At 36.3% G+C, this 20,643-nt stretch overlaps 8 protein-coding genes across 8 annotated transcripts; 5 read left to right on the top strand and 3 right to left on the bottom strand. All coding sequences in view use genetic code 12, as the record gives it.

The window, feature by feature from the left end:
* Nucleotides 1-25: 25 nt before the first annotated feature.
* DEHA2B08910g (DEHA2B08910p) lies at nucleotides 26-4,471 on the top strand (the record flags this gene model as incomplete). The annotated part of the gene is made up of 1 exon (XM_457343.1): nucleotides 26-4,471. One exon carries the CDS (start codon nucleotides 26-28, stop codon nucleotides 4,469-4,471), a length of 4,446 nt encoding a protein of 1,481 aa, XP_457343.2.
* A 190-nt stretch (nucleotides 4,472-4,661) lies between these two features.
* DEHA2B08888g (DEHA2B08888p) lies at nucleotides 4,662-5,471 on the top strand (the record flags this gene model as incomplete). Its single annotated transcript, XM_457342.1, has 1 exon — nucleotides 4,662-5,471. The coding sequence occupies one exon, from the start codon at nucleotides 4,662-4,664 to the stop codon at nucleotides 5,469-5,471; it is 810 nt and encodes a 269-aa protein (XP_457342.2).
* Nucleotides 5,472-5,723: 252 nt separating this feature from the next.
* On the top strand, nucleotides 5,724-6,248 carry DEHA2B08866g (DEHA2B08866p; the record flags this gene model as incomplete). The annotated part of the gene is made up of 1 exon (XM_457341.1): nucleotides 5,724-6,248. The coding sequence occupies one exon, from the start codon at nucleotides 5,724-5,726 to the stop codon at nucleotides 6,246-6,248; it is 525 nt and encodes a 174-aa protein (XP_457341.1).
* Nucleotides 6,249-6,527: 279 nt separating this feature from the next.
* Nucleotides 6,528-8,669, top strand: DEHA2B08844g (DEHA2B08844p; the record flags this gene model as incomplete). Its single annotated transcript, XM_457340.1, has 1 exon — nucleotides 6,528-8,669. The coding sequence occupies one exon, from the start codon at nucleotides 6,528-6,530 to the stop codon at nucleotides 8,667-8,669; it is 2,142 nt and encodes a 713-aa protein (XP_457340.2).
* Nucleotides 8,670-8,736: 67 nt separating this feature from the next.
* On the bottom strand, nucleotides 8,737-14,643 carry DEHA2B08822g (DEHA2B08822p; the record flags this gene model as incomplete). The annotated part of the gene is made up of 1 exon (XM_002770059.1): nucleotides 8,737-14,643. The coding sequence occupies one exon, from the start codon at nucleotides 14,641-14,643 to the stop codon at nucleotides 8,737-8,739; it is 5,907 nt and encodes a 1,968-aa protein (XP_002770105.1).
* Nucleotides 14,644-14,872: 229 nt separating this feature from the next.
* On the bottom strand, nucleotides 14,873-17,608 carry DEHA2B08800g (DEHA2B08800p; the record flags this gene model as incomplete). Its single annotated transcript, XM_457338.1, has 1 exon — nucleotides 14,873-17,608. The coding sequence occupies one exon, from the start codon at nucleotides 17,606-17,608 to the stop codon at nucleotides 14,873-14,875; it is 2,736 nt and encodes a 911-aa protein (XP_457338.2).
* Nucleotides 17,609-17,804: 196 nt separating this feature from the next.
* Nucleotides 17,805-18,869, bottom strand: DEHA2B08778g (DEHA2B08778p; the record flags this gene model as incomplete). Its single annotated transcript, XM_457337.1, has 1 exon — nucleotides 17,805-18,869. One exon carries the CDS (start codon nucleotides 18,867-18,869, stop codon nucleotides 17,805-17,807), a length of 1,065 nt encoding a protein of 354 aa, XP_457337.2.
* A 197-nt stretch (nucleotides 18,870-19,066) lies between these two features.
* On the top strand, nucleotides 19,067-20,599 carry DEHA2B08756g (DEHA2B08756p; the record flags this gene model as incomplete). The annotated part of the gene is made up of 1 exon (XM_457336.1): nucleotides 19,067-20,599. The coding sequence occupies one exon, from the start codon at nucleotides 19,067-19,069 to the stop codon at nucleotides 20,597-20,599; it is 1,533 nt and encodes a 510-aa protein (XP_457336.2).
* Between the last annotated feature and the right edge of the window lie 44 nt (nucleotides 20,600-20,643).

Genomic DNA, 20,643 nt, shown 5'->3' with positions numbered 1-20,643 from the left:
CGATAGCATTGAATGACAAAGAATAATGTCGAATCATCCGAATGAACAATATGACAAGCTAGGTAGGTCTAATGGTTCGAAGAATTCGTTGAGAAGGAAACCTCCACCTAGTTTAGATATAACGCATGAAATGAATACCAACCGTGTGATACCGCTGGAATCGACACAATTCTTTTCTCCACATTCTCCGGCGGTTTTGGAGGGCAAAAGCGCACGTCTGCCCATATGGAACAACCATCAACAAAAGCTCAGCATTGACACCGACAATTATGTATACGACGAGGAAAGTCGTTTTGACGGAAGACAAAGCTTGATTGGAGGAGGAATTTATGACGGCGAATATGGAGAAGAATTTGCTGATGAATCAATTATGTCGTTTGATAGCCCCAGACCTATGGGACCCAAGACATTGCCCGGGTTCGAAGGGTATACAACCCCAATGAAGCAACCGAGACATGCACAAAGGCTGCAGAACAACCCAAACCCACCGTATCCGACTAATGACATCCAATTGGAGCTTGATTTCTCCGAAGATGACTATAATCACAGCCCAAACGATAACTATAATTTTTTTTCGCCAGAGTTGACTCCCTCGAGATTACATTATCCATTTAATGAACCGAATTACCATCAAACAACGCCATCAAAGAACCAAACGACACCACCAAATCACAGAACGTCAGAAATCATATTGCAATCTTTAAATACTCCAACGAAAATACCGTCGTTGAACGAGCCAAACACATTAGGTATACCAGTTAAAGGACACTCACCGAGACGGGCTGATAGAAATAATAGTTATTCAGATAATTCAGGCCGTTCCAGTTCATCTTCACCAAATTCACGCAACTCAAAATTCTCTATGAAGATGAATGGCATTGGTGGGATGGGCACGAGCCCACCTAGACATTCATCACCCACAAGATCTCATACCATGGTTATTCCTGAAAGAAATTCACCAACGAATGGAAACTATATGGAAAGAGTGTATTCAGAAAGGCGAAGTAGTAGGTCTCCATCCCCGAAAAAGATTTATGGAAGATCACCTTCGCTAATTTATGACCAACAGCCATTCAACGGTGAAACTTATTATGATAGCACTAATAGTCTTGACGAATTAGAAGACAAATTTGACAATGTCCATGTGAGACAAGCGAGATGGAATTCTTTTGATACTGGAGAAACGAAATCAGACATCAGTGATTACCAATACTACGATGACGAAGATCCATACAGTGACATGCCCGAGACTACGACTACCAATTACTTTGATTATTCTATACTACCAGATTTACCATCTGCCAATACATCAGCTGATGGACAGCCTTCATCCCCGTCAAAAAGAATGACATTAAGCTCTACTATATCGTTTCTCAAAAGAGATTCACAGCCAAATTTACCTTCTCCAACTTCTACAACTAGACGAAGAAGGGATGATGAATTACCACCAGTTCCATTAGACTTGCCTCAATTACCGTTTACATCGTCATCCTTAGCTATGCAACACTTTAATGCTTGCAAAAATATTTGGTCCTTGAGTGATATTTTCGAATGGTGTTTGAAATTGAAAACATGGTTACATGACCTGTTTATACCTAAGAGGGAATTCAAAAAAGCGTTAATAAAGTTATTAGTGTTTTATAAGAGAGATATTCCTTTGGACATAATAGGCCAAAACGTGGACCAAATAATTGCCAGCTTTTTAGAGGTGAAAGCTATCTCATATGCTTATAATAACAACAATACAAATAATGACGAAAACTCATTGCCTAATCCTAATGATAATGAAACCGAAAAAAAGAGAGACCGCAAAGAGGAACTTGGTGTCATAATGAATAGTGCTGTTAATGTCAACGGGGTATTGCCAGACTTGACGAATTGCTACTGTCATGATGAAGATCATAAGTCCAACTCAAATACTAATGACCAGTCACGAAAATTGAAATGTTATTCTTCAGAATGCCATTTGAATAGGGTAATCGATCACGAAATCCAACTTCGAAATACTAATATAAATGAAATTGTACTTGGTGATGATTGGGCATCGCATTGGAGATTGACCGCTGAAGATTTAAGAAAATTCGACAAAACTGTCTCTAAACGACAATCGTTGATTTTCGATTTATTAAAGTATGAACAAACGTTTATCCAAAGAGCAAAGTGCTTTGTTAATATTGTTGGGCCTGAATTTATCAAAGCAGCTCAAATATTGGTAGGTTCTCATGAAATTATTCTGATTAATAAGTTTGAGGATGATGTACTTAAACCTGGCAAAGAATTGATCCAAATTCACGAAAAGAGCTTATTTGAACCACTCCTACGTATATTGATCTCAGATGGAAGATTTATCAAAATATTAGTTGATATTGCAAATATTTACTACAATTGGTCCAAAGTAGTTAAGAATTCTTTATTAAAGTACATGAGTACAGTGCCAATGATTGAAGATTTATTGAAGAATGAGAGCATGAAAAGGTGGGTTGACGTAGAGGTTAGAAATATTGAAAGAGTGAAAGAATTGAAAGTCAATGGTTCATTACTATTCTTAAGTACTTTCAATTCTCGTTACCAGCAACTACCGTTGCAACTTTTTGATATCAGGAAACTGTTTGATTCTCAAGAACCGGAGTATATTTCACTCACTAAGGCTATTGATGGTATTAAAAGATTAGGTTCTAAAGTTAATGAAATGAAAGTACATGCCGATAACATTCATGCCTTAAAGAAAATCCATAAGCAATTAATTTGGAAGAATAATGTTAATCACACCAATGCTAACTTGGGGTCTGAAAATAGAAGATTTTTTCATAGAGGTGACTTAACAAGAAAAGGGGATTTGAAAATCAACTCATTCACGAATCATTTAATTCTCTTGGATAACTTCTTATTTATTACTGAAAGGGTTAAAAATCCAAAAATGAGCCTGTTTAGCTATAAGGTTGTTGAAAACCCAATTGCCGTCGAGTTGCTTTTGTTCGAAATAAAGGAGAAGGAGTCGACCACGTCGACATTGGAGTTGAAGCCTATAACGAAGTCATTGACAACCCTGTCTAATCCAGCTTCACCTGTACATCAAGAATTTTTAGATGGTGAAGTTGAACCTGCTTCTTACCCATTTAAATTAAGATTTGCTGGGCGTGGAAAACATAATGCCTTCACATTTTCAACTAAAACTGAAAGAGAAAGAAAAGACTGGATCAACCATTTCTCAATGGCTAAGACTAACCTCTGTCGTAGGCTTAGGAAGACCGAACCATATAAACTTAAAACTGTTGCTAATACTTGTTTTGCATACGAAATCAGTAATAAGATTTCTAAACTACAGGTATGCGCACCGTACGATCCAATTGAAGAAGCATCGACGGACGCTTTAAGTAAGTTGACTGAATTAGGTTGCAAAGGTGAAATTTATGCTTTTAATAATGCAAGGAAGCATATCGTATTTAGTAAGGCCCAAAGTATCACGTCTTTTGAGTACAGTAACACGTCATTTTACCTAGTAGGACTTGCAACTGGTGTTTACTGTTGTGACATGCAAAATAGATGGAAAAAAGTTGTTGGTGGAACAGATATTACTAAGATAAAGGTAATAACGTCTATAAATTTGTTAATTGTACTAGGCGGTCGACATTTACGATGCTATTCCTTGGATCTGGTCGTAGGTGTTTACTATGATAAGAAAGAACATATTAGCAGCATATCGTTATCGAATGAGCATGTGTTATTCTTCGCTGTTGGAAAGCATAGAGAGATTAACATGTTATTTTACGCGAAGAAGAAAAGTAACTCCTCAGGAACAACTAATTTCAAGGTTTTGATTCCGGAAACAGATAATGACGGTATGTTTAGTGCATTTAAGGTGATCAAGAAATTCTATGTTCAGGCTGAGTGCTACGGCATATCGATTTTTAATACTTCATTTGCAGTGCATACCAATAAGGGATTCGAGGTTCTAGAGCTTGATAAATTACTACCTAGATCCATTCCTGATTTCCCCCACAGTGAGTCTTCTGGAAAGAAAATTGATGGTTTCAGCAGAAGATCAATTACTGGGGGAACATATATTCCAGGCATAGAATTGGTCAAAAAAGCTGTACATTCCACGAGCATCAAGCCAATGGGAATGTTCAAGTTGAACAACAATACAGAATTCTTACTAGTTTATAACGACTGTGCTATTTTTACTAACAAGCACGGCAAATTATCACGGTATTCCATGCTCAAATTTGAGTTTAAGGCAAAGACGATCGCGTTCATTAATAATCACCTATTCTTAGTCTGTGACGAAGTAATGGAAATATGGTCTATCAGTGACTTTGTGAACGGTTCTAATAGGCTAATCCAAGTTGTAACAGGTAAAGATATGAATATGCTTAGTAATGAGGATACTATCTGTTTTTCTATGGCCAATCCAAAGGTTCCTGGCTTGCAATTGCTATTCGAATTGCAGCCTAAAGAAGTTCTTATATAATAGTACTGTATAGTAATGTTACATAGCATTATCACTTCTCGCTGAAAAAACGAGCCGAGGTCTACTTTCTGTGGGGAAGCAAATACATATTTCACAGACTTAATACGTCTTCGTTTATATGCTTTATTAAATAACGTTTGTTTGATAATCTATTCAGATACGAAGATAAGTTAATAACACTAGCAGAAATATGGTTGAATATAATGTTAATGGAAAAGTAGCAGTGATCACTGGAGGTACTAGAGGGTTAGGACTTTACTGTGCGGAAGCATTAGTAGCTAATGGAGCTAAGACAGTTATCATTACATCACGGAAACAAAAGGCCTGTGACGAGTCCAAGAAACACCTAGATGATATTGCAAAAAGAACTAACAAATCATGTAAGATAATTGCCATTCCTGCCGACATCAGTGATGAAAAACAATGCAAGGAATTTTTTGAAAAGGTGTCAAATCAAGTGAATCAAGTGGATATTTTAATGGCCAATGCAGGAGCTACATGGGGGGAACCATTAGAATCTCATCCGGTATCTGCTGTCAAGAAGGTGTTGGATTTGAATATCGTGGCTGTTTTCCACACCATTCAATTATTTGCTCCATTAATGGCCAAGTCTGGTACCAAGGAAGATCCATCGAGAATCTTGATTATGTCGTCCGTCGTTTCGCTTGTTGCTTACGAGCCCATGGGCACCTACGGTTACTTAGCTTCGAAAGCTGGTGTTTCCCACTTGGGTAAGAACTTGGCCTTGCAATTGGCTTCTCTGAACATCACAGTTAACATGTTGGCCCCAGGATTTTTCCCAACAAAAATGTCCAATGGAATGTTGGAAGCTTCCAACGGTATTATTGAAGACATGAACCCAATGGGAAGATTAGGGGCTAGAGAAGATATTCAAAATGCTACATTATTCTTGTGTGCTAAACAATCCAACTATATTAACGGAATAGTATTACCAATCGATGGTGGTGCCCATTTAGTCGGAATGCCCGCCAAGTTTTAAACCTCTGACATTTCTCCTTTAGTTTAGACCCCATATACATATAAATATGCCCATTTAGAACTGCCATTCAGCATCCTAACGATCAAGGCTTGTTCTAAGTCTGATAAAGTATTCACTCACGTGAATTTGACTACAAAAAAAATTCACAACGTATCAGCTAAAAGGTATAACAAAGCAAGTAGTTTATAAATAGGCCAGATCATAGAAGGTATCATACGATTAGGATAAATATATACGTTACCAATAGTCAGAATGGGAGTAGCGTCGTCAAAGATTTTGGAAAATCTCATGGAAGGTACTAACTTCGATAAGGAAGAAATAGAGAGATTAAGAAAAAGATTTATGAAATTAGACAAAGATGGCTCAGGAACCATAGACAAAAACGAATTCTTAACCATACCCGGGATATCGTCAAATCCTTTAGCTGCAAGATTAATGGACGTGTTCGATGAAGACGGAAATGGAACAATCGATTTTCAAGAATTTATAATGGGGCTATCAGCATTTAGTGGCAAGACGTCTAAACTCGATAAATTGAAGTTTGCGTTCAAGATTTATGACATCGATAGGGATGGATATATTGGAAATGGAGAGCTTTTTATTGTAATGAAGATGATGGTGGGTAAAAATTTACAAGACGAAGAGTTGCAACAAATTGTCGATAAAACGATGATGGAGGCCGATGAAGATGGTGATGGAAGGTTGAACTTTCACGAATTCAAGAATGCCGTAGATTCTAAATCGGTGGCCAGTGCTTTAACTCTTAACATGATTTAGGATACTCAGTGCTTTTTTTTGTTCCCTATTGGAATGTGCTCAAATTTGGCCCTTTGATACAGACATACGTTTATTGTTGGTTTGACCAGGTATCCTCGTAATCCCAAGTAGTGTATAATATATGATCATGAATTACCGTTAATCAAATACTTGTAGGTCAAAAGGTCCTTTGATACTAATATTGTAGTTTTGTGTAATTGATGTATCGATAAGGCTTTATCACTATCACTCGAGATATTCAAATACCTTGAATACATTCGGAAGTATATCATTCAAACCATGACCGATAGTGTACCCAAAGGTAATACATTTGAGTCTATTAGTCTAGGTTCAACTATAGGTAAATCAGGAAAGGCCTATGATTCGCCAGCTATTAACAGTCAGGTACCTGAATCTGTTTCAGCTACATCTGATGATGATGATTTAGACCCTGAAGAATTTTTATCGCAAAACCTGCCTGAAGCATTACAGAAAGAGAGAAATGTTCCAATTGATAGTTTCGAGAATTTGGACAAGATGGGTATTCTCAATTCTACAACTATTCTTGGGGATAAAGATGTAAAAAAGTATGTGGACCAAATAAACAATAGTAATACCATTTCTCCTGTTGCAGAGAATGAACCACAAATGGGAATTAATAGCACGTCAAGTCTTTTAGACTCCAATATTTTGAACAGCTTGCAATTTCTGACTCAAAATCCTTTTGATATGGCAAAATCCAATTCGGTTTATTTCCCCAAGTTGGATTCGACAAGATTAGGAGAAAAGGCATCTCTTATAAAATCCTTACTGAATACTAATAAGACCCTTCAGGACGAGTTATACAGGAATATTAAAATCCAGAAGAAATTGCTAGCCAATGGTGAAGACATGAGTAGAGTCAGAAGCTTCATATCGCATAATTTTAAACAAATATCAGAGAACTTCTATTCTCTAAATGAACTATATTCGCAGGAAGTTAGTTATAATGAATCGCTACATGAAAGCTTCAAGAAATGGGACAACAGGCGTGAGAAGATATTGAACAAAATTTCATCAATTAAAAGTAATAGGAACAAACATGGGTCTAAACTCGAGAAGTTGTTAGGTGAATCTGATATTATAGATAACGAGATTTCAGACCTTGAGAAAAAGCTTACTGCATTGAAATCAAAGAAGAAACTCATAAACGCTGAAATTGAGGACACTAGTTCTGTTTTAGAAAGCCGAACTTCGAAATACGTCGAGACGTTTAGAAACTTGGAAAAACAGGGGATTGAAGCTTTAAATGAATTTATAAATGTGAATAATATATCATCGAGTGAATTCGAAAATTTTATTAAGTATAGTCCAGTTAACGTAACATTTTCAAATAATTATAAAACAAACCTGAAGAATAACGTCATCGATCTCCAATCAACTGAGTCTACACCCTCTACAGTAATAGATACTCATAATAATAAAAGTCATAATGATAGGAGTGAAGCAGAATTCATCGGTATGCAACCGTTTATTGTGCCTGAAATATCGAATAATCGAAATGATATTTCTCTAGCTAATCACGGCCATGGGCTTACACCATTTGAGGAGGGATTCGAGAAAGGATCAAAAGTTTCTCATACTGTTCGCAGCAATTTGAATAACTTTATGAAGTCATTAGTTTCGAATCCAAAGGTTGCAAATGAAACATATGTTCCTACGAGACAAATTGATGACGTTTCTAATACCATAAATCAGAAAATTGACTTGGCGTCCATATTGAGACTCTTAAATATTAAAGAGGAAAGCTCACGAGAAATCTTAGGCTACACTTCTAACCAGGCGACGTTATATCATGAATATGGAGCTATATGGGACATGGTTGTGGATGTTATTAAAATCCAAGAAAGTAAGTTGCTTTCCCAATTATCGGAAAGCACTCTTGCAAAGGATGCATTGGACGAGAATATAATATCTATCATGAATACTAGTCTAAAAAAGATCAAATCTTTAGTTTCACCTCTGATAATTGGTTCTGCTAGTCGAAATTCAAATTCTTCAGCTGTTCATAATGCATTATTTAAAAGTATCATCCATGAAATCAAAGCAATCTGTTCAGCGTTAGTTGTGGCTTCAGGTGATAAGGGCTATTTAGAAAAAGTGAATGAATTTAAGATTCTATTGTCTACGGATAAGCCCTATCCTAAGAATGTTACTAAAAATCAACCTCAGCCAAAGCAGAATGATACACTACTGTCATCATTAAAATCTGCCACATTATACAAACCTACAAAAACTGTTCCTTTAACAGGTACATCGAGCGTAAATTTCTTATCTTCAGGATCATCTAGTTTATCTTCGGACGTGATTAAAGAATCAGTTGGGAAATTTCATGTTAGGAGTAGTGATAATAATAAAGGGTTATTTAATATAAATTCTAAGCTGGTTAAAAAGAATGATTGATATGTTTTTTAATTGAAATAATGTAAAAAATGTATTGTATATATAGGCAATTTATTTATGCATTACATTAACGATGGGAGCTTGGTCTCTTTTTGTTAATAAATATACTAGACGTCTTCTTAGTAAAGTTTGGTCTTGGGATGGTGCCCGAAGACGATGGGATATGTTGCTTAGAGTAATTTGACGATCCATTGTGCTTTGAGACACCTTTTCTATCTTTATCGTAAATCTTAGTCTCGTTGTATTGGGTAGTATTATGTCTCTCAGTAGAGCCATTCGGCGGTTGATCTCTAAAACCTTGAAATGAATTCTCTTTTGAATAATCATTGTGATTGCTGTCTTCCGAAGTCTTAGAAACTCTAGCTTCAGATAGTTGAGTTTTGGAGCGCTTAAATGTATGCCCCTCATCGTTTTCAGGCTCTCTCTTATTTTCTATCTTTTTAGTATCTGGTGTTGCTTGAGGGGGAAGCTTAAATATTTTCTTCAAAAATCCAGGATGAGCTTCACTAACCGCATTTCGTTCAGCGGCATCATCCAATAGACGTTTCCAAACAGTATTTCTCAGTAAAGACTTTTTATTACCAAGGATCCATAGAGACGTACGAGCACGAGTCAAAGCAACATTCATACGGCGAACATCACTCAAGAAACCAACATTACCTGACTCGCTTGCACGAACACAAGACATGATTATAATCTCTTTTTCTTGACCTTGGAATCCATCCACAGTGTTGAAATCAATTTCTGATAGTATGGAATGACCATATTTTCTTTTGAATACATCTTTGAGTGTTCTAATTTGTTCCTTATATGGGGAGATAATACCTATTCGACCACTGAATTCAGTCTGAGGTAAAATTTGGATTAATTTATCAACCAACTCTAGCGCAACTTGGGCTTCTGCATAATTGAACAAAGAACGAGATAGTTCATTCTGTTGATGTTTACCAACTATATCAAAAAACATATATGGCGAAAGAGGATAATCTTTGTGCCACGGTCTGGAGTTTTTGGCAGCCATTCCTTCTCCATCGTGTAAACGTGAAAAATAAAATTCAGAGCTAGGGAACTTTGAAATTGCAGGATGCATACGATATTGAACGTCCAAAAGATAAACCGATTCAGGATACATTTTTTGCATTCTAACAAACAAACTCTGCTCATAATTAAAAGAAGCAGCAGCCTGCGACAAAACTGTAGGGGGCAATTGATTAGGATCCCCGACCATAATACATTTCTTACAACCATATCTTAATGGAATAATTGCAGATAATTCCACACTCTGACACGCTTCATCGATTATTACTTGATCAAATTTCATCGACATATTCGCTAAGAAATCATGAGCAGAACCTGATAATGTAGAACAAATAATTTGTGAGCTGTTTAAAATCTTTGCTTGTAATTGACGTCTTTCAATTTCTTTGGTACGATATGCAATCGAAATACGTTCTCTTTGTTCATCTAACTTCTTCGCCAATTCATTTCTCGATTTATTAGTATCTCGTAATTGGATTTCTAATACCTTTATTTCTTCCTCGTTCAAGTTAGGCTTCCTTAGTTCCTCTCTCAACCTGTCTCGTTCGGCTATGCACTTAGTGTGTTCCATTCTAATTTTCGGATCACTAGTCGTATTGACAGATTGAACTTGTAATTGCTTATCGACTAATTCCTCCAAGGTCAAATCCTTTACCGCTGCATTTATAGCATCACTACGACCTAATCTTACAACACGAGGTATTATTGATTCTCCCTTAGAAGTTTTAACACCTTTACGCAAACGCAACACTAATTCGTCTACGGCTGCATTACTTGGAGCACAAATTAAAATCTTAGGCCCATTTGATTCACCTTTACTACCTGCAAGAGGGTTATTATCAGCTATTCCTTTGGGAATTATAATAGTACCTTCTTTCTGTTGATGCGATATAGAATACCCTACAATTCCAAGAATAGTTTTAGTTTTACCAGTACCTGGGGGTCCTTGAATTAATGAAAATCCATCGCTATTATAGGATCCCATAATAGCCTTGGCTTGTGATCTGTTTACATCATACAATGATAGCATTCGATCTGCATCAGAATCACTAATATCAATTGGATTGTTAGGCCTTGACAGGAGAATTGAATCACATAAGTCATAATATGGCAACCCTTTCAACGAAGAATATTCTCTTTCTATCGTAACCATTTGCATAACACGCATAGCCGTCATAAGTTTCTTAGGTGTTAAAATACCCATCATAGATCCTTGAGGATATACCCTTAAAGTTATATCGCAAAAGTCTGCATTTGCAGACTTAATTTCTCTCACTTTAGCCAAGCAGGTTGTAGTTTGAGGAGATTTAATATATGCCGCTACTTTATTCAAATTAGAAAATTGTTGGTCGCTACAATCTCCCAATACTAATAAGTCAGAATCACCTATCTTCCTATCGTTAAGTTCACTCTTCTTCACAGATGCATAAACGTCAAAAAATCCATCGCAGCTAGTTCTACTGCCAATCATAAGTTCAAATGGGCTTTCTTGACCTGTTTGCTTGGCTGACTGAATCCCTTGCCAACATTCAAGCATTAACAACGGTTCTATTGTCTTGGTATAGTCTTTTGCATCTGTATACACATCCTTAGTTTCCCTATAAATTTCACGTTCAGTAGTTGGAAAATTACTAGTGGAATTATAATTCCACTTAAGAATGGTCGAGTAAAGTGGTTTCAAATTAACGTTTAACCTCATTCTCATGTTCTCTTCATCTTTCCGTGCTTGATCTACCTTTTTGAGTCTACTTGATTTAGTTACAGGCTTCCCGTTGATATCAACTTCAACAACTTTCGGTCTGGATTTTTTCTTATCAACAAATAAATCAGAAAGATCGACATCTTCATCAGCTTCTTCTTCAGATGATTCCGAATCAGCTCTTTTTCTTCTTAATGATTGTAACGAACGACCAACAGGAGTTGCTCTCTTGTTATTAAACCCTGCAGGTCTCGGTGGTGCTGGAGCAACACCTAAAGTTGGCGCTAATGATGATAACGGTTTGTTAAGAGAAGATCTTGAACTTTTCAATTCTTGTCTAATAGCTTCAAGACCCACAGACTTGAATCCCTTTTGTGGAGGAGGTGGTGCAACAGGGGGTGCCGATGTCATAACACCAAATCTACCTAACGTCTGTTGCTTAGGTTGTTTAATGTGAGTTTGGTATTTGTAACTAGCTGGCTCTGGAGTGGAATCTGTTTCAGAAGTAGTACGAGGCTCTTGCAGAATATTTCTAGACTTATTCTTTTGTTGCTCGGTTTCATTTACTATAAAATCAACCAAGTCGTCATCAAATTCTCTTGCTTTCGATAATATTTGTAAACGTTGCTGATCAGTTAACTTATTGTTAAATTTTTTGGCCTTTGCTCCATATTTGGCAAACGTAGAAATAAATTCTTTATCGATAGAATATTGAAGTTCCTTTGCTAAGTCGAGCCCTTTAAACACCAAGTTCACGCAAGAGTTTAATAAGGATGTATCCCCTAGTCTTAACCAGACAATAGCATAAGTGAACGCATTCATAAACGCCCTAAATAAGGAATGCGATCTATCAGTAGTTTCATCCAGAATTGTGGAATGTATAATTCTGAACGAATCCAATAACAAATCACTCAAGTCAAGCGTATCTCTTGTGAATTCAACCAATTCTTCTAAATGATACTGAGATGCCCATACTAAAGTTTTACGGTAAACCATCACTAGAAACAGCCAACATATATTCCATAGATTTTCCAAGTATAATTTATTGTTTTCAGCATTAAAAGATGTAATGAGGTAACCATTCAAAGGATTTGAAAGAGCCCTAACGACATCCATTAGAATCCTGATTATTTTTGGACATGGTTCAAATGCCGCCATCTTCGTTAAGCTTTTTATATTTGCGTTAATGGCGATCAACGTATAATCAAAATGGGAATCAATCAAAGCTTGCATTGTCTCAAAACGTCCACCTACGCCAACATCAAAGACTTGGTACACAACATCAAGGGCAGCCTGATTTACATAAGGCGAAAAAAGAGAAGACCAAAACCCAATCAGAATCGCTTCTTCTTTACCAAATATTTCTTTCAAAGTAGATGGATCTGCTAAACCTAACTTTCCAAGTATAATCTCCCAGTATCCCAATATCAGTGACACGTTCGAATTATGCTGATTACGAGCTTCATTAAAACTTTTGTTAGCGGGATCTTCATTTTTCTTCGAATTAATTTTAATAACATTGCAAATAAACCTTAAAGATTTAAAAAGACCCATACCTAAATCAACATTGGTATGAATCTGCTTTTGAGACAAACATTGCCATAAGATTGGAAACATATCAAATGAAGTTGGAATTTTGTCACCCAAAAGAAGGTTCGAATTCTGCGCCAAAGACAAAATATCGTACGAAGTGACTTTGAGAATCAACTCAGTTGCAGAAGCTTTCAACGTAGATTTCTCGGCAGATGTTTCAAATGCCATGTCGACTAAAGCCTTGGCTTGGTTCTCGACTGCTGCCCTGGCATCTCTTCTCTTAAGCAATTCTACTGAGAAACCTTTGTCACCTAGCTTAATTTCATCATCATTTAATATGAAACATTGCGATAACAAATAATAACCTGTTTGAGATAGATCAATCGCTCTTTTTTCGGCACTTGCTAAATCAATAGATGGCTTTACACTATTAGGCAGCAACGTGAGCAAAAAAATTCCCAGTCTAACACATGCAGTTTGCTTTTGAGAGCCAGTTAGAGAACCTGATAAATTTCTCATCCATGCCATTGCTTCGGGAAAGGTAACATCGGATATAGATTTTTGGTTATCTTTGTTCAACGTAAACAAGTAAAAACTAAAATGTGGATTCCCCAAAACTGTATCCAAGATATTGACAAAGGAATAAGGGGATGAGTTGGACCAAAATTCAGCTTTGAGTTTAGAAAGAAATTCACCTAAAACTTTCAATAGTATTGGGAGTGGCTTATCTAAAAAGGACAATATATTATTAAGAAATACCCTAGTCAATGAATATAGTCTTATGTTAGTATATTTGCTCATGGCTTCAATATCATTGGGTTTGTTCAATTTATTTAAAAATGCATCATTTTTCAAGAGACTATATATCCTTAGAAAGTTTTGCCAAAACTGAATGCATATGTCATCTGAGAAGTATTTAGCATCCTGAATCTGGTATAAATGAATACTGAATTCATCAACGATTATATTATCGAGTTCATCCGAAGAATATTCAGTGGATCGTTCTATTAGGGCATCTGTCCATTCGATTGCCCATTTTTTCGAGTCTTCTATTCCTTCAAACATTAAATAAATTGTACCCGGTAATAAATAAGTAGGCGATGGAAAGTTATTAGTGTCACGTAAGTATTTAAGGATTTTGTAGAAACAGTTTCTCATATCTTCGTGGTTCCTAAGAATGTTTGGACCCATCAAGCATTCAATGATAGCATTCGATATTTTGGATGTAACTTGAGGTTCATTTCCAAGTTCAATTTCCGTCTTGAAAGGTATCATCACCTCCACAAGTCTCGATATTTCCCACTCCAATATTATGTTTAAAAATTGATTAACTTGTTTTATAGGAATATTTCTATTCGTTGCAAAATTGTCACGAAGAGTTGATTTCCCTCTATTAAAATACCATATACATTTTTCACATTTATCAAGGCTATCAGCCATTTTAGGCTTAAGCCATTGTATGACATCATTATCCAGGAAAGAAAATAGAATCATAGTATGGACAGCTACAGGATATATGTAAGGATCGCAAAACCAATGGCGACCCGAATTATTGTCATTTAAATACTTAACACATCTTCGCAATACAACTTCTTGTATCGAATTATTGCCTGGTTCTTTATGTGTAAGTATTATATCATTCACCAACTGATCGAATCCTTCTGGTTTACGGTCCGATGAGTGATCCAACTCTGATTCTGACATTAGAATTTCAATCACAATTTATGAAATTATGATTCTGTAAATTAGATTTTTCTCTATTCTAATCTACCCGACAGACCTTGTCTTTTAGTCTAATTCTTTCTAGAACCCCTCGATTATAGAATACACTAGGGTATATATAAATATGTTGATTCAAAGAAAAAAATACCTACGCGTGTAGTAACCATGGAAATTGATCTATCCTGCACGGATTTTATTATACAGAGGTTCTTTATAAGAGTGCTACGTCTATATCTAATTTTCTAGAAGCAACTATCCAATCTTCACCTGTGTTCCAGCATCTGGACATTATCTGGAGACTTTTCATTGCGTTAACATTCCCCATTTCCGTAAGTTTTGTAAATCTATTGTAAAAGAGCGATCTCATATTGGGATCTAAAGTTTCACAGCCAGCACAGAATAAGGCGAATATGGAACAGATTTCTGCAGAAGACTTTGACTCAATCGTCAATTCTAGTATCAGTCCAATACCATTGGCTAAGTCTTGTATTATGGGCGATTCACGGGGCACACACAACACACGTCGGTATAAATTAAGAAGTCCCATATCACAAAATATTTTATTTGTAGCTCTTAGGATGTCATACTGCTGCATTATATGGTTTAAATTCGGCGGCGAATCGGTTCTATGGGTTTCTCTTTTGCGTTGTATTTTGTAATCTATGATGCTGTCAAGTTTCGCCTGGCGTCTGGCCTCTCCAACTTCATAAGCACAGGTGATACTTTCTTTGACTTCCAAAGCTGCAGTAATGATGGTTATTGGTAGCGCACTGCAGTTATCACCAGTTTGTTCCAAGTACGAATCCGATTTCCTTATAAGCAAAGCGATATCGGTTAGCTGTGGTAACACACGTATGTCAAAACCTAACAAATGATCAATATCACTTTTCCTATCAATATCTAATGCATTATTATTGAAATCCGTCAAGTTAGCTACGGATTCAATGGGTTGGTAATGGCCATTTTCAGACGTCAAATACTTATGGGAATTCTTGGTAGCAGATAATGCACCCATTACATCCACATAAATAAACCATCTCATCAAAAAGAACGCTATGTCACTCTCCTTACCCCTAGAGTTCTGATTACTCGATGTAGATGAAGGTGTACTTTTATCTGATTCTGGACTTGTACATGGTAAGAAACTTTGTCTTGCCATAACTATTTGCCTTGCACCTAATGCATGTGTTCTATGTCTATCAAAATCATTCGATTGAAAAGATTCATAACATGAAAGTAATAAAACCGTGGCTAAAGTTCCATCTGATGTCGCTTCTTGCTTATCCTTCAATAGCTTCAACAACTCATTACATGATCTTGCTAATAATTGATCAACAATTTTTGTAGGTATATTTTCCGGTCCTAGGAGCAGCGATCTGATAGAGGCAGCAAATGCTAATAGGGTGGTGAGAATAGACGGATATTCCATAGCCATTTGTGGTAAGAGTACCTTGAACGGATTATCAGAATAAATGTATGATGGTGCCGGGACTAAGTTTTGGGAAGCAACATTTACCCAAAAATGCATAAGGTTACGATAAAACGGCACCTCTATTAGAATCTCTGGTAAAGGAACAAGCAGGGGTGGAATAGATTCAAATAAATCAGCAGGGGTTATGATATGTTTGTTAGGCTCTTTTGTCGATACTCCAATGGATCTCATAAAATCCAGGTCAATACCGATATCGTGAAGCAGACGCTGCTTGCTTTCTTCATCATTCTCGTCTTCTTCGATTTCCCTGACTTTCCTACTACTTCCAATGTTGTACGCAAACAGACTAACTGAATTTGTTGAGGATAAAAAAGCATCCAATAGATTAGACTTTTGTCTCTCTGGAAGATAAGCTTCGATTTTTGCCAAATCATCCGAGTAATTATTAAATGCTTCCTCTTTTATTCCTAATCTTGACAGTGGTCTGCCTGCTTTAGAGTCTAAGATGTCGATATTCAAATCACTTGAAGGACTCCACGGAGTTTGAGTGCTGAGGAAGTCCTTATTATAAAACCTGTTCATGCCTGAGAATTTGTCTGTGGAATGTTCTGTACTTTCATCCAAGTTCGAGAGCACATAGTTATTCAAAATCTCGGACGTTTTCAAATTAAGCAGATAGCCACCATTGGAGATTCTCTCCAACTCATTTGATAAGCTTTCAATACCTGTTGAAATCTCAGGAATACTATCAATAATTGAATTTAAATTGTCTTCCCTCGGTGTTTCAATCTTAGATGTTGGTTTGTATACAACATCTGTAGAAACAGGATCATTTCCATTGGTATTCAGCAAATCGTTTAGGTCCTGGTTAGGCGACCTGGTACCAAGAGAGTTGAAATTCTGATGCTGTGGAAAAGTTTCGAAATCACTTAGAATCGAATCACCGCTCGGTGTTGCAAATGCTGGTGGTGAGTTCAGAACATTCATTAAGCTGGATGGTTTTGATAATTCTGTTTCACCGAAACACTTATTTGATTTGGCACTTTTCCCATACATGTCCTCAGGGCTAGGCTTCTTCTCCAGATCACCTTTAACCTGGTTTGTCGAGTTCGTCGAGTTCGTCGACGTTGACGGTGACAAAATCTTCCGTTTATCATTCGGTTCTGTCTTGACTTGATTCATATTCGTTCCTTCAACAATGAATTGTATCTTATCGTTCTCCGTACCTTGTTTAGAGTTCAATTCCAGCTTGATCCCTTCAAAAGTATGCGACCCATTTGCATTTCCCAGTTTGTTTCGCTTAGTTCCATTCTTATATGGCCTGCCACCCCATGTCAATTTCATAGTATAATCACATTTGGTGTCGGTTTTAATACAGTATGAACATTTAGGTTTACACTCGTCGCACTTTATCTTAAGTCTTTTGCAATTATGACACCCATTTCTAGATCTCTTTATCTTAGGTTTTTCCCCGTAGTCTGAAGACAGAGCTCTCTTTTTATTGCTTACTGTCATATTACACGTTTTATGAGCAAATCATGGTATGATTTTACGAATTTCTCAAAAGGTGAATAAGTTTATACCCAATACGGGTGGAGAGATCCTAATTTTTCAAAAAAATGATAACGAAAAATACGATCGCATACACATTCCTAATTAGGGCATACATTTTATTTTGACGTTCTAACAAAATCTATATATAAGCTAGGCATCAATAGTCTTTTTTGATTTTTGGAGAATCCCTGTCAAGCAAACCACCACGCAACTTTTCTGTGTCTCTTTCTGTATACCTCTTACCAAATAATACCGTGAGAAATTTTTCGTATAAACGATAGAGGTATCCAGCTACAATGAGCAAACCTCCGATAATGGTAGCCAACCTAGACACAAACTGAATAAATGGAATTCTCTTTTCGGATATGATCAATTTTATAGGCTCAAATTCATACTTGAAGAAAATACCTGGAATACCTTCGACATTATTAAAACGGTTGACTTTATATACATTGTGTTGTTCGGTCAAAGAATATTGGTTTGTATCAATTATCATGCCTAATTTCTCATAGATAGTAGGAACAACTTTAGAGTAGTATTTGTACGCTTGTAGCTTTTGTTCCGTAACTTTACCAGTAAAGTCTAACGGGTTATTTATGAATGGATAAAAATCACCATACGAAAATTCCGAAATGACATGCGTGAAGTTCAACGCTTCGAATGGAACGACCAGTCTTCCATCGTTATACCCAAAACCTTTTCCAGTGATATGGAAATCTCCTTTAACTTGGTTAACTGGTATGGAGCCAAAAATATGACAAGCTGGTGCTCCTTCGTTGACACGGGCACCTGCTACTCTGAATTCAGCTCTCAAGGTTTCTTGCATGACATGGTCCAAGTCAGGTGTATCATGATCGGTATTCTTGCTATTTATTTCAAAGTGTTGGGGCAAGAAGAAGTTGGTCCCTTCGAAGTTCAATAATTCACCGGCCAAGAATCTGTCGTCGGTGATGTCCATGACGTTGGTGTGAAGAAATTCACACGGCATGGCAACCAACATATCGATATTAAGTGATAAATCTGATTTTACTTTGTCGTCAATTGTAAACTGATGATCTACATATCCACCAAGGAATCCTCCTATTTCTACCCAAAGTATCAATAACCCACAGACAATAGTAACTAATGTAGAAAATCCACCTCTCGATGATCTAACAGTATGTTCTGCATCAACCTTTGGAAAAGCATCAAAAGTTCGTACTTTAGTAGTAAAAGATTCCATTGATAATACTATTAACGAATCTATAAGATATTAGTGTATCGTTATCTTAAATTATGACCTGATCTTTAACTATAGGAAACGGTAAACTTTTCAAATCGTGTTCATTTTCTGCGAGAAATTTCATGCGATTAAAACTCATCATTTATCCTAGCATTAGATCAGATAAACCTCAATAAAACAAAAAATTATGTATAGTCATGGATATGGATATGGAACGGTTACTGGATGATAATAGATCTGAGGAATTTTCAGATGATATTAGAATACAAGAGCTACAGTCTTTAGAAGCAATATATTCTAATACAACAGACATTAATTATAAAAACTTGACAGGATCTGCCATTATACCTATACGGCTTGAAAAGGATATCGAAATCATATTACATGATGGAAACTTACTAGTTTCAGATAAACAGGTGCAAATAGATCTGGCTACTGAAATTACAGATAGGCATGTAAGGAAAGATAAAATTAAAAATCTTCCTCCTGTACAGCTTACATTCAAAGTGACTGAGAAATATCCTTTTGAAGAGCCACCAGAATTCCATATTAATACAACAATCCTATCAGATAGTGACGTTGAGTCGCTTTACTCAAGCTTGCATAAATTGTGGGATGATTTTAAAGACCAAGTTCTTTATGCACTGATCGATTTTATACAAGAAAAAATCGATAACCATTTGGAAACGCTAATTGGTCCAGTGATAGATTGTGGTACTGACGTTGAGAAGTATCGGAATTTCCAGGAGTTTAACGTGTCAGAAGTAAAATCACAGTTTGATAACGAAACATTTACTTGTGATATTTGTCAGGATGACTTTAAGGGTGCAAATTGCTCCAGATTTGATTCATGTGGTCATGTATTTTGTAACAGTTGTCTTTATGATTATTTTATATCGTTGATTAATACGGGAGATATTGATAAGGTCCACTGTCCTCATTATGAATGTACTAAGAAGTTTATCCAACTAAAAGATAAGTACTTGAGATTGGATGGTATAAATATAGATACATTCAACTTTAATGAATTTAAGGCTAATATCATGACTCCGCCCATATCCTTTGAGCTTTTATCCAGAATCTTGAAATTTAAAGATTCGGACTCTAGTTCGGAAGAAATGGTTAAAAGATATCAAGATCTTTTCATAAAGCAGCAGTATGATCTTATTTCGAAATTGTTTCCCGCAAGGTTGGTTTCATGTCCTAGGACAGGATGTCCAGAACAAATATTTAGGGAAAATACAAGCGACCCCTTAGTAATATGTCGAAGATGCAAATACGCATTTTGCAATGATTGTCATAAATCATGGCATGGTACTTATTATAAATGCGTCAAAAAGGATAAGAGTCATATGTATTCTGATATACCTCTAGAGGGATTGGACTTGTGGTTAGAAAGTGGAGAAAACTCAAAGGAACGAATTAGGTTGGGATATCTTTATGGAAAAGCCTTGATCCGTAAAATGGCCAACGAATACCTTATGGATAAGATGTTTAACGATATGTTGAATGACGAAAATCAAGGTTTAAGAAAGTGCCCTACTTGCGAAATCATCATTCAAAGATTAGATGGTTGTAATAAAATGTGCTGCTCGTCGTGTCGTACATTTTTTTGTAATTTATGTGGTTGTTATTTGGATCACTCTCGACCATACGACCATTACAAGGATTTTGAGAGTCCATGTTATGGTAGGTTATTCGAAGGCATGCCGGGGTTAGAAGATGAGTGATGATTAATGTAATTCTACGACGTTTGTATCAAAAAGCAAATAGT

Source organism: Debaryomyces hansenii, assembly GCF_000006445.2.
Source record: "Debaryomyces hansenii CBS767 chromosome B complete sequence".
NCBI classification, from domain to species: Eukaryota; Fungi; Ascomycota; class Pichiomycetes; order Serinales; family Debaryomycetaceae; genus Debaryomyces; species Debaryomyces hansenii.
Note: the sequence above shows the minus strand (reverse complement) of the source record. Positions and strands in the feature narration are given on the sequence as shown.